Source organism: Narcine bancroftii, chromosome 13 (genome assembly GCF_036971445.1).
Source record: "Narcine bancroftii isolate sNarBan1 chromosome 13, sNarBan1.hap1, whole genome shotgun sequence".
NCBI lineage: Eukaryota > Metazoa > Chordata > Chondrichthyes > Torpediniformes > Narcinidae > Narcine > Narcine bancroftii.
In genome coordinates this window covers 36,499,840-36,512,450 of record NC_091481.1, presented here as the reverse complement: position 1 = coordinate 36,512,450, position 12,611 = coordinate 36,499,840, and the positions used below count along the sequence as shown (strand labels likewise).

The window sequence follows — 12,611 nt, the reverse complement described above, 5'->3', positions numbered from 1 at the left end:
ACATTCTTTTCATGTGCCCCCTGTCAAGACTCCAGGGTCTTGTATGTTTTCTTTCTCTTCTAAATTCTAGCAGATAAAAGCCCAGCCAATCCAACCTTTCATCATTAGAAAACCCATTTTTTCAAGACATTAGTCTAATAAACTTGCCCTTAATTCCATCCAATGTGTTTGCATTTTTTTAACTGTGAATCGCAGTGCTCCAATGCCCTTACATAATTGGTATTGCCTCTCTACTTTTACGTCGAATGCCCCTTACAATACATGACAATATCTGTCAGCTTTCTTAATTACTGAAGATCAAAACCGATGAAACAATGAGCACACTTCAATGTAAAATCTTTTAATCTATGTAAATATTTTTTCTGATCAATTTGTTTTTCTTGATTGTGTTTTAATATGCTGAAAAAAAATGAAATCCATTTATTTTTGGGTATTTTGTTCCGAGATGGTTTTGTCATATGGTGCAACTTGCGATTTATTGCAAAGTCCATTCTCCCCACCATTACAAACAAAAAGCATAATAGAAGTTAATATTGAAAGTGAATCTAAAGTGCAATGTTGGAAAGTGTTTGGTTATGCTCTTTGGATGAAGGAATAAAAAAATGGATGGGGAGAAAATTCCGAAGTGCGTTGAATCTTGGGAGCCCTAAAGGTTAAACTCCAGGTTGAGTCGGTGATGAAGAAAGCAAATGCAGTGTTGGCATTCATATCAAGAGGAATAGAATATAAGAGTAGGGAAGTGATGTTAAGGCTTTATAAGGCCTCATTTGGAGTACAAGGTACAGTTTTGGCCCCCTTATTTAAGAAATGATATGCTGGCTTTGGAGCTGGTTCAGAGAAGATTCAAAAGAATGATTCCTGGATTGAAGGGGGCCACCATATGAGGAACATCGACTGGACTGTACCTTTTGAAGTTCAGAAGAATGAGGGAGGGGGACCACACAGAACCATTTAAATGTTGAACGGCTTAGGCAGAATAGATGTGGTAAAGTTATTTCCCATGGAAGGGGAGTCAAGGACAGGAGGCCACAACTTCAGGATTGAAGGGCGCTCATTTAAAACAGAGATGCAGAGGAATTTCTTTAGCCAGAGAGTGGTGAACCTTTGGAATTTGCAACCATGGTGGCTGTGTAGTCCAGGTTGCTTGATGTATTTAAGGTAGCTGTTGATGAGTATGTGAGTAGTCAGGGCATCAAAGGTTATGGGGAGAAGTAAAAGCTCTGGGGCTATAGGAGAATGGCATGGTGGAGCAGACTCGGTTGGCCGAATGGCCTACTTCTGCTCCTACAAGGTATAGACATATGATCGAAAGTAGTAAGAGCAAAAAATTAAAATGCTCTCTGTCATTTAAGTAATACTGAATGATCTGCCACCATTCTACATGATATAGTTTCAAATGTTGGCCAACATACTGGAGTGCAACCCTCTTCAATCAGTTGATTACTTATAAAGCCTCTACATCAGTCAGTATTGGTAGCTTTTGACATTTGTTATGCAATAAGTATTCCTTATAAGTTACATGGATAAAATGTGTGCATTTATGACCATTGGTGTTTCAGGGCATTTGATACACTTGCAAAAGCATTAAATCCTGCCGAGGGATCAGCTGTTCAGAACTCAGCAGAGTGCATGGATACCTCGGGCACCAATATCCAGCTAATTAGTGGAGAGCAGTCCCTTCCTATTGTTGAGATTGAGGGTCCTCTTCTCAGTGATGTGCATGTTGCTTTCAAGGTATGATTATATCCATTGTTTGTTCATTCAGATCATGGGGTCTTAAAATTCCCCATCGTTGTGTTACTTTTATTGTTCAACATGGTGCCTATGGAAGGGATAAATTTTAGGACCCCTTTCAGTCTTCCTAATATTTTCCTTGAGTTTTAAATTGGCATCTAACACGCATTTGCAAACCAGTTACCTTTGTATGCCAGGCACTCTGCGATTCTTTATTTACCTTTTAAACTATTCCATACCAGCTTTTGGGAAATGCTGACAGAGAAATAGGGAATGAGACAGGGGAGGGTCCAGATGGAGTCAGGACTTGGTATCTATTTTATTGCGAAGGCCCCACCCCCGGCCACTAACTCACCACCAGCTCATTTTTGGAAATAATATTGGAAAATAATGAGGTTTTTCAGATCTGTTGCTAGGCTGTATTTTTACCCTCCAAATGCTATGTTGCCATGGTTCTGAGCTGTGTCATTCTAACTCAGTTACCTGTTTTAAGAAGGCTTTGCAATTCTTGTTTCTCTTTGCACTTCATTTGCTCCTCTGATTTATCCTTGTGGGAGATTAAAGCCTACAACACACACACACAAAAAGAGTCCACAATTAGTTCAACAAGAAATTCTGCAGATACACAAAAGTGCTGGAGAAACTCAGCAGGTCACACAGCATTATAGGAAGAAAAGGGTAACCAGCATTTCAGGTGTGAGTCCTTTGTCGAGGTATGAGCAAAAATGCAGACGGGCTCCTGAATAAGAAGGTGGGGAGAGAGGGGTAGGAGGGCAGAAGGGTTAGTGGAAGGAGTGGAGGCTAATAGGTGGGGAAAAGAGAAAAAAAGCTGAGATTTGATGGGGCAAAGATAGCTCTGTGATTAAAAAAGGGAAGGGTTTAGGTTGGTGGAGGAAAGAAAACCGAATTTGGAGGTCGATGTTAATGCCATTTAGTTTTTAGAGTGCCCAGGCAGATTATAATTTGAGGTGATCCTCCAATTTTTGGGTAACATCAGTATGACAGAACATGAGTTCTTGAATAGACATGTTGGTGTGGGAATAACGTGAGGAATTAAAATGGTTGGCCACTGGGAGTCCTCGCTATTGTAGCGGACAAAGGAAAAGTGCTCAACCAAACAATCTCCAAGTCTATGCCCAGGCTCTCCAATGTAGAGGAGGCCACATGGGGAGCACTGGATGCAGTAAATGACCCCTGAAGATTCACAAGTGAAGTGTTGCTTCACTTGGGTGGACAGTTTGGGGCCCATAATGGTGGTAAGGGAGGAGATGAGGGTGCAGCTGTCACATTTCTGATTTCTTGAGGTCATAGGGATAAGTACAGAGGGCATAATTAGTAGGAAGGGATGAGTGGTCGAGGAAGACCCAGAGAAAGTGGTCCCTGCAAAAAGTATGGAGGGGAAGATGTGTTTGGTGGTGGGATTGTGTAGATGGTTGCAATTACAGAGGATAATATGTTGGATGTGGAGGCTGATGAGGTGGTAGGTCAGGACGAGGAGAATCCTGTCCCAGGGAAAAGAGGGCCAGGGCAAATGTGCGGGAGATAGAGGAGATGCAGAAATGAGTTGATTGATGGCAGTAGAGGGTAGCCACGTTTTTTTGAAGGACGAGGAAATATCACATGATCTGAAATGGAAGACCATCCTGGGAGAAAGAGGAATTAATAAAAAGGAATAAAATCCTTCCAGGAAATAGGGTGTAAAGAGGTATAGTCGAGGTAACTATGGGAGTTGATGTGCACTTCGTGGGTGCAGGTAGCAGTACCATTGTAGTTGGAGGAAGAGTTGAGGAGTCTTGCAGCTTGGATTGTTTCACGTAGCCAACAAAAAGGTGGGCATAGCTGGACCCATCCCTTGACGGAGAAAATAGGATGAGCCAAAGGAGAAGTTCTTGAGGTTGAGAACATGTGGAGAAGGGTGGTGGTGTAGGGACTTTAATTTAGAAAGAAAATAAGGGCTTTGAGACCTTGGGCATGGAAAATGGAGGTGCATATAGATTGGATATGTATGGTGAAAATGTTGGAAGTCGTTGAAGTAATGAAAGACATGAGGTATCATGGACAAAGGTTGTAAGGGACTGGACCAGGGTTAAAATGGAGTCGAGGTATGACAATCAAGATCGGTGGGGCAGGAGCACACAGAGTCAGTGGGTCCACTTGAACAATTAGGCTTGTGGACCTTTGGAGGTAGAACTGGCAGTGCGGGGTTGGGAAACAATGAGGTTAGACTAGAGTATGTGGGGAGGGGGAATGATCGAAAATGAAGTGGTGTCAACAATCAGGCCATGGAATGTTTTAGGCAAATCCCTGAACAGGAAACATGAAAGCTTGTCAATGTTTCCCTTAAAAGCTCTTGAAAGAAAGAAAGCTTTTACGATCTCAGGATGTCACAAAACACATTAGGGGCACTAAATACTTTTATGTGGATTTAACCCCCAGTTACACATCTCATCAGTGTCCCAACCAATTGATCAGTTATCTGTTGGTGGTACTGGTTTAGGAATTGGTTAGGACTCTAGGAAACTTCTACTATTGTTAAGTCAGGTCAATTTCTGGATGCATTTCACACATATGGCATCACTGAATTGAATTTACACATGCCGTGTCTCTCTTAAGTGTGTTTTCCTTGCACCAGAAATGTGATGAGCATTCTTGTCAAGAAGAAGCAGTCAGACCCATTCAATCTTTCAAAGGTTACTGCCTTGTAACTTGTTTACCAAAGTGTCGGCTTATTAGGCCTCTTAAACTAGTTCAGTTCCTGAAGCGCTGCTCAAACCCACGAAAAAATAGTTGAATGATTAGCCACATTACTTCAATTTTTTTTTGATCAGTACACCTGATTTTAAAATCAGCATATAATTCCTAGATTTAAGTGGTCTTTTCTAATCATTTAGAAATACGATTATTCACACCTAAGCCACAACAATCTCAATTGAGCTGCAGGACAATACTTATTGATGTGGAATTAGTTGTTCCTTTTGATTAAACTTTTTGTATTTCAAAACATCACTTTTGCCTTTTCTATTTTTCTGTACTGTATCTCATATTAGATTGCTTAAAAATCAACATTGGATTGTTTGGTTCCCGACACTTAACCAGTGGCTTTGACTTGTTCTGTTCAATAATACACAAAGCAAGATAATAAGAGTATTCACACTGTTGTTGTATATTAAAGGCATAGATTCTGAATATGTAATGTTAATTAAAACATCAGCCTCAAGGCGAATGGTTTGTAATTTGTTGCTTATGGTTTGCACATCTTGTGAGAAGAGAAAGCAAAGTAGCAAGGGGGTCATATCCAGATGTAAAATATCTATCCCAAAAAATCAAAATTGAGAAGTAATGAAAAATCGGCTAGATTTTCAAGAATGATTATTTTATTAATGTTGCTTAGTGCTGACTGAGATTCTAATATAAAATAATCCTGCAATAAGTGGATAACGATGTTAAAGTAAATTATTGTTTGCCTTCTCCAGCTAACAATGCCCTCGCCAATGCCAGAGTACCTGAATGTGCACTATATCTGCGAGTCTGCATCAAGATTGCTTTTTCTTTCCATGCATTGGGCAAGGTCTATTCCAGCCTTCCAGGCTCTTGGGTCAGTGATCAAGTTTTAACAACCTTGCATCTCAGTTTGTCATTTAGAGCTTATTGTGATGGGTCTACGTATGTGCAGTGCTCCCATGCCATGGCTGTCAGCCCACTACTCACAATAATTTCATTTCCACTATTTGTTGGAATAGGCACGTAAACTTCGAGGTCCACATTAAAATTTGTCAATGATTTTACTTTTTAATCAACTTCACGTCTTTGAGAGACAAATTAGCTCCACACTTTTGTCTATTAAAAGCAGATGCGTTTTCAGGTACTTTTTTTTATTGAGGAATTTATAATGGCAACCAGATTTAATGGGCATCATGAGTAAAGATGTCATGGGGCTCACCGCAGGGTCCTCCTTTACTCAGAAAGGGGGGAATCTTTGTTCTGAAAGGGATACAAAAGATCGAGGAGCACTGAACATACAAGGTGATTTTTTTTAAATGAGCAATGCAGATATAAAACATAGGTAAACAAGAGAGACTGCAGATACTGGAGAACTGTAGCAACACACAAACTCAGCAAGTCAGGCAGCGTTCAAAGAAGCCATATTTGTATATTTGCCCCATTTTAAATCTTGTTTATTCTGCTGTATAAATTGTCTTCCAGATTGCATGTAAAAGTAAGAAGGTGCATTGATATAGATAAGCAGGTAATAGGAATTTCCAGGTGCATTTTTGTCCCATGTTAATAATCAGTGGTGTTTCTTAGTGATTTCCTCCTTAAAGTCACTGTTCTATGAAATTGCTGAACTTTAGTACGTTTTGAGGATAATGGAGAAAAATTTGAGGAAAAAAAAATGCAAGGTCTATGATAATGACTAATAGTCTCTGGGAGGTGAAGGGGAATATGCAAGAGGTGAAGTAAAGTGAACCAGGCCTCGCAGCTGGGATATTCTGACGTGCAGAAATAGAGTCGCTGTTTTCTCAGTGGCAGTATTTATACATGTCAAGCATTACATATTCATAAAGTCGTGCTGCTCAGAAACCGTCTTTAAGTCCCTTTCTCTTGTCCAATAGATCACTACATTGCCTTCTTGACAATTCAACAAAACCACGTTCTTTGGTCCTTGGTGCAACACACTGCAAACATACATACAGATATCACACACATACAGACAATTGATACATATGCACAGAAGGAATATACAAATATTTAAATAAATATATTACAGGTACTGTTAAATCAGTAGTTGAGTCAGGAAGCTCATTAGTCGTTCAGTGTTCTCACGGCCCATGGGAAGAAGCTGTTTCTCAGCCTGGTGGTTCTGGCTCTGATACTCTTGTATGTTGCATACAGGGTGGTAGGGGTCCTCACTGATTTTACGAGGTCTCTTTCGACAGCAATCCTCATGACTCACATCTATGGTGAACTATTTTTATGCCTAGTCCCACTGACCTGCACCCAGACAGTCCATAGGCTTCCATACCTCTCCATTCCACGTACCTGTCCAAATTCTTCTGAAATATTAAATTTGAGCCTGCATTCACCACTTCATCTAGCAGCTCATTCCACACTTCCACCACTCTCTGTGTGAAGAAGTTCTGCCTCATGTTCCCCTTAAACCTCTGTCCTTTCACCCTTAATCCATGTCCTCTGCTTGTCTTGGATCCTATGGCTCTAACCTTTTGGACCAGTTCCCCATGTGGGAAATTATGAAAGGCATAACTTGAGTTCATGTGTACTCGATTAGACACGCTGCCTTCCTGTGTACATCTTTCAAAGATACTAATTGGTCAGACATGTCTCCCTGCAACAGTTTATTAAAAAAGTTATTGGATAATTTAAAAACTGTTGGTATATCATATGATGTTATCGCTTCACATGATTTAAATTGGGCATCTTTTTTCCACAGGCCCGACAATAATACTGCTTTGGTACGTGCTTGTTGGAATGAGCTCTTTACACTTGGTCTTGCCCAGTGTTCCCAAGTGATGAATTTATCGACTATACTCACTGCAATCGTTAATCATCTGCAAACAAGTCTCCAGCAAGGTTGGCAGGGAGCTAATCTTCAAACGGTTGATTCATGTGTGTTCTGAAATGCTGTATCATAGAATAATAGAGCATGTGAAAGCTGTGTTGTGTTGTGCAATAATAAAATGCTATGTGCTGTGAAATGCAATATTATGAGAGTAATGTGGCATCTAAAATGCGACTCTGATTAATAGTGCATGTAATCTTTGAAGTGCTGTATTTTGGATGGCAAAAGAGGACATGCTCTCCATGAAATGCTGCATACTGATTTAATAAGCCTATGGGCCCTGATTCTATTCTGTGAAGTAATGCGGTCCATGTGAAATAGTGTCCCATTGAGAAATACAGAAATGTATGTATTAAAATATGTAATAGTATATCAGCAAAAATCAAGATAGTCGATAACATAAATTAAAGGAAATTGCAAATGAGGCAATAGAAATATTTAATAATAGAATTTTAAAATCTTTTGGAGGATAAAAAGGACATTCTTAATTTTTTTTTAAAGAATGGAGGTGGTGAATAGTAAAACAGACCCCTTAAAGATGTAGGTAAACTCAAAAATCTGCAGATGCTAGGGTCTAGTGCAATGCACAAAAGTGCTGGAGAAACCCAGCAAGTCGGGCAGCATCCATAAAAAGCTCTGGAAGAAGGGCCTAGGCTAAAAACGCTGACTGTTTTTTTACTTTCTGTGGATAACACCACATTTATGTACTTATGTTCCATCCCTAAAGATGTAATTCAGAAAGCAGAAAGGACAGACATCCTTAATAATTGCTTTGCATCTAACCTCTCAGTAGAAGAAGAGATTAAAGAAATTATTCAATTTTGTCGTAAAGGATGAAAAATGAAACCGAGACCTTAGGTTTTCTAGCTAGGAGTGTTCTTATTGGAGAAATGCAGACCCTGTAAACCATATCTCCAAACAGTCTTGATTCAAGAATTTAATTTCACTCTTTAACTGGAAGTTTAGTCATTTCATTATTTGAGAGGATATATCTAATCTGGCAGATAACAATATCTATGCACATGACTTCTGTGTCCTTCCAGTAACTAATTAATAGATTTTAACAGAAGGAACACAAGAACCAAGAGTGCATGGAGTTTGAGGCAATTGATTAACATGGGTAGGGATTATTTATGAAGAAGGTAGAAGCAATAGGTTTATATTTAAAATGGCAAGATCTCACCAGTGGCAATCCCCAAGAATCTGCACTGGGGCATCAACTTTTCACTTTATCCGTAAATGAATTAGTTGAAAGAATAGAGAGCCATATTTCCAAGTTTGCTAACGACTCCAGATCAGGAGACATGGGTAAGTGCAGGAAGTTTCCATGGAATATTGGTAAAAATCCGGCATGATGGGGGTCAATGTAAAAAGATGAGGTCCACTTTGGACAAGAAACAATGATGGATTAAACTATCCCAAACAGAGAGAAATTATGAACCAGTTAGGTTTATTGTAGAGCTCAGTGAAAACTGGCAAATAATGTATGTATGGCTGCCACAGGTACTGGCACATTTACCTTCATTGATAATGTAACTTGCTGATGGCCATAGCAAAATGAATTCTGAGGGGAATAAAAACCTGTTATCTGCTAAAGTTTGAGCAAATGCCTCCAACTTAATTGGACAGCACTTCATTCTTACAGTAAAACAATGATCCCAAATACACTGCTAAAGCAACAAAGTCATTTTTCAAAGTTAAAAACTGGAAAATTCTTCAATGGCCAAGTCAGTCACCTGATCTAAATCCAATTGTGCATACCTTCCATATGCTGAAGAGAAATTGTAAAGGACAAGCTCCCAAACCATACATGCCCAGCCCATAACACCACCATATTTCGCAGATGAGATGGTACGCCCAAAATCGAAAGCGTACTTGTCCAGAGGGCACTGTACTTGTCCAGATGGCATGTGTTGCAAAGTGAATGACAGTTGACAATAGATTCCATTCCCTGAAACATTAATGAACCCAGTTATGGTTATGCTAATAGTCCATTATGCTTAAGGTAACTTTTTTAGCCCGAGCTCTATCATAGGGCTTGAATTCCCAGGTCTAGTTCTGTAGCCACTGGTTACACTCAGTCCTTAATGTTTAAATTAATTTGTAAGAGTTTTGAGTTTTGAGCAGGTAGTAACAATTCTTTGCTGCAACTAAGAATTACATTCAATTCAATTTAGCACTTTGCCAATCTTTTGTTGCTACAAGAAAAACTAGAGAATGCATTTATTTTTTAAATATAGGTCCTTAAATATTTTATTGATCTTTTTGATTGGGATCATGTGTGAAATGAGCTATTTAAATGAAGAGAGCAGCGGGGGGCTATGCTATCTGCTGTCTTCTATCTGGCGAAAATGACTATTCAATGAACTGCTTGCCTGCTTAAGCTTGTCAAAACTAGCATGGTTTGCCTTTCATTTACTCTATCCCTTCTGGGGTGAGATTGATTAGTTTCTGACCTTCCTCATCCTCCACAGGAGCTGGTTCCCCAGAAAAGTTTACAGTGCCAACTGTTACACAATGCAGCTTTTGTAAACTGGGAGGGTTGTGCAGCAAATTAATTTCCACTTGCATTCAGGAATAAACAATTATGTCAATTTATTATTTCCTGTACTGGGAAATATTTGTCAATGGTGCTGAGGGGTAAGGTTAGTGTTCAGTGCCATATTGTAAATCAATGGATTTTTCATGTTTTGCGGGGCTGGGAGCTCCCATTCTTAAAATGGGAGGATGGAGGAGGACATTTTGGGGAATAACCATATAACCATTTACAAAGCGGAAACAGGCCATGTCGGCCTTTCGAATCCGCACCGGTTCACTCGAATAACTCCACTAGCCCAATCCTCTCGCTCTCCGCCAATATCCCTCCAACCCCCTCACCTCCATGTACACATCCAACCTTCTCTTAAATGACAGAAGGGACCCTGCCGCAATTATCTCATTTGGAAGAACATTCCATTCTGCCACCACTCTCTGAGTGAAGAAGCATCCTCTAATATTTCTCCTGAAGTTTTGCCCTCTTACCTTTAACTCATGCCCTCTTGTTCCAACTGTCCCTGCCCTCAGGGGAGTCTGTTTATGTCAATGCAGGAGTATTTCACGGGAAATTAACATGCTATCCATGGAATAGAATAGTTGGGGTAGGGCGGTGGGGAAATTGAATTATGGACAAAAAGGTGCAGTGGTTAAGAATAGTTGATGTAATGAGTGTTTTGTTCTATTTAATCAAATTATTTTGAGGATGAGTCATGATGATTTTTTTTTGTTTTTACTGAACAGATAAATTGTCAGCAGACAGAGTGAAAGTGGTGATGGAGCACATCTGGAAATTACAAGAGTTCTGTAACAGCATGGTTAAACTAGCTCTGGATGGATACGAGTACGCCTACCTGAAGGCGATTGTCCTCTTTAGTCCCGGTGAGGGAAGCTTGGATCTCTGAAGGCAATGTGATCAAAGAATGTGTGTGGCTTAAAATCTGCTTCAACTCCACTCCACCTCACGTAGCCATTTTGTGCCTGGCTTCTCTGGGAAAAACTACACATTTAGTCTCGTTCCCTTGATAGATCTCCAAACTCCTTAAATTTTCCCTTCTCTATCAAATTGATGGTAATTTTGTTTTATGTCAGAAGAAAATTATGCAAAATATTCCATATTTTCTCCTGAGAGGACAAGATAAATAATAAATTGAAGGCTGAACTTTTATACTTGTACAAAAATCTTTGTGGAAAAAAGTTTGCATTTATTTATTAGACATACAGCACGGTAACAGGCCCTTCCAACCCATGAGCCTTTGCCGCCCAATTACACCCAATTAACCTACACCCGCACAATTTACCAGTAAAGTAACCTGGTAATTTTCATCAGCTTGAGGTTTAAGAGTTTTTTCTTTCTAAAATAAATGTTAAATTGCTGGGAACTTATTTTAGAGTTTGACAGATAAATTCAACTAAGTTTAAAAGAAGATTAAATTGTTTATTGATCCACACATTTCCAGAAAATTATTACTTCCACTGACATTAAAGTGCAGATTTTCTACGTCACTGGACCTGGCACATATTTTACGGTATGCTGAGAACTCTAGCTAATAACAGAATAATGTGCTAATTTTGCATCAGTTAGATAACCAGGCAAGTAATCAAACAGACCAACCTTGCTCTCGGGAGATAACTTAATTGCATCTTCCTCTTAATTAGCCTTTATTTTGTCTAGCCAGTGGCACCAAAAATCAGAAGTAAAACACAAAATTCTGTGGACACCACGGCTGAGGTAAAAACACAAAGTGCTGGAGAAACTCAGCAGGTCAAACCGTGTAGCAACGGCAGAGATACATAACTGACGTTTTGGGCACCAATAATCAGGGATTTCTACTGCCCCATCCCTGCAAATTATTTTACATCTGGAGAGTTGATATTTTATTCTGGATATTATGGTTTCATTGACATTGTAGTTTTTTTATTGAAACTTTTCTATAATCTCTGGTCTTGATTTCCTGTAGCCCCACATAGTTTTATGCCAGCATCAAGTATACACAGTCTCTGTCATCCGGCAATAATGATGCCTTTAAGTACGTGTAGTAGTTCAAAGTTCAGGTTTATTGTTTGAGTACATACATGACATCATATAAAACCCTGAGATTCTTTTTCCTACAGGTCAGGCAGACCTGTGGTTCAAAATAACTGTACTCTAGATATATGTATACAAGAGAAATGTAAATAAGATTACTGCAATGCAGAAGAAAATATATAAATATTCTGTAATAAATAATGTGCAAAGTAAGATTCCTTGCGTGGATATCTGGGCTTGTTTAGGAGTTGGATGGTGGAAGGATAGCTAATTGTGTTGAATTTTCAATGAGTAAAGAGTGACACAAAAACATAATTTTAATTAACATTTTAATCACTACAGAGAGCTAAATAAAGGTTGAAACTGAAAATATTATTCCTTATAAATATTTTAGATTTTTTAAATTATTCTGTTGCATACAGTTAGTTCCTTGGGGACCTGGCAGAGGTTATCTCTAATGGTTAATGACTGTGAATGTTATTAAATTCCCTGGAGTATTGAATGAGGGGAGATTTGATTGAGATATTTAAATTGAGGGGTATTAACAGTAAATGTAGGTAGGGTTTTGCCACTGAGGGTAGATGCAATACAAAGCAGAGAACATGGGTTAAGGGGAACATTTTGGGGAACTATTTCACACAGAGAGTAGTGGGAGTGTGGAACGAGTTGCCAGCTCAAGTGGTGAATGTGGGCTCAGTTTGAACATTTGAGAAGAATTTGGACAGGTACATGGATGGG

At 39.2% G+C, this 12,611-nt stretch overlaps 1 protein-coding gene across 15 annotated transcripts in view; it reads left to right on the top strand.

Moving 5' to 3' along the window:
* Positions 1-12,611, top strand: part of nr2c1 (nuclear receptor subfamily 2, group C, member 1) — a 131,739-nt gene that overhangs the window by 101,378 nt on the left and 17,750 nt on the right. For 13 of the 15 annotated variants that reach the window (XM_069908331.1, XM_069908324.1, XM_069908325.1 and 10 more), the window contains 4 exons: positions 1,560-1,734; positions 5,208-5,329; positions 7,184-7,359; positions 10,589-10,726. In XM_069908331.1, the coding sequence (XP_069764432.1) occupies positions 1,560-1,734; positions 5,208-5,329; positions 7,184-7,359; positions 10,589-10,726 (611 nt within the window). The remainder of the gene's footprint in view (positions 1-1,559; positions 1,735-5,207; positions 5,330-7,183; positions 7,360-10,588; positions 10,727-12,611) is intronic. The other 2 variants (XM_069908327.1, XM_069908330.1) reach the window with 1 other exon arrangement.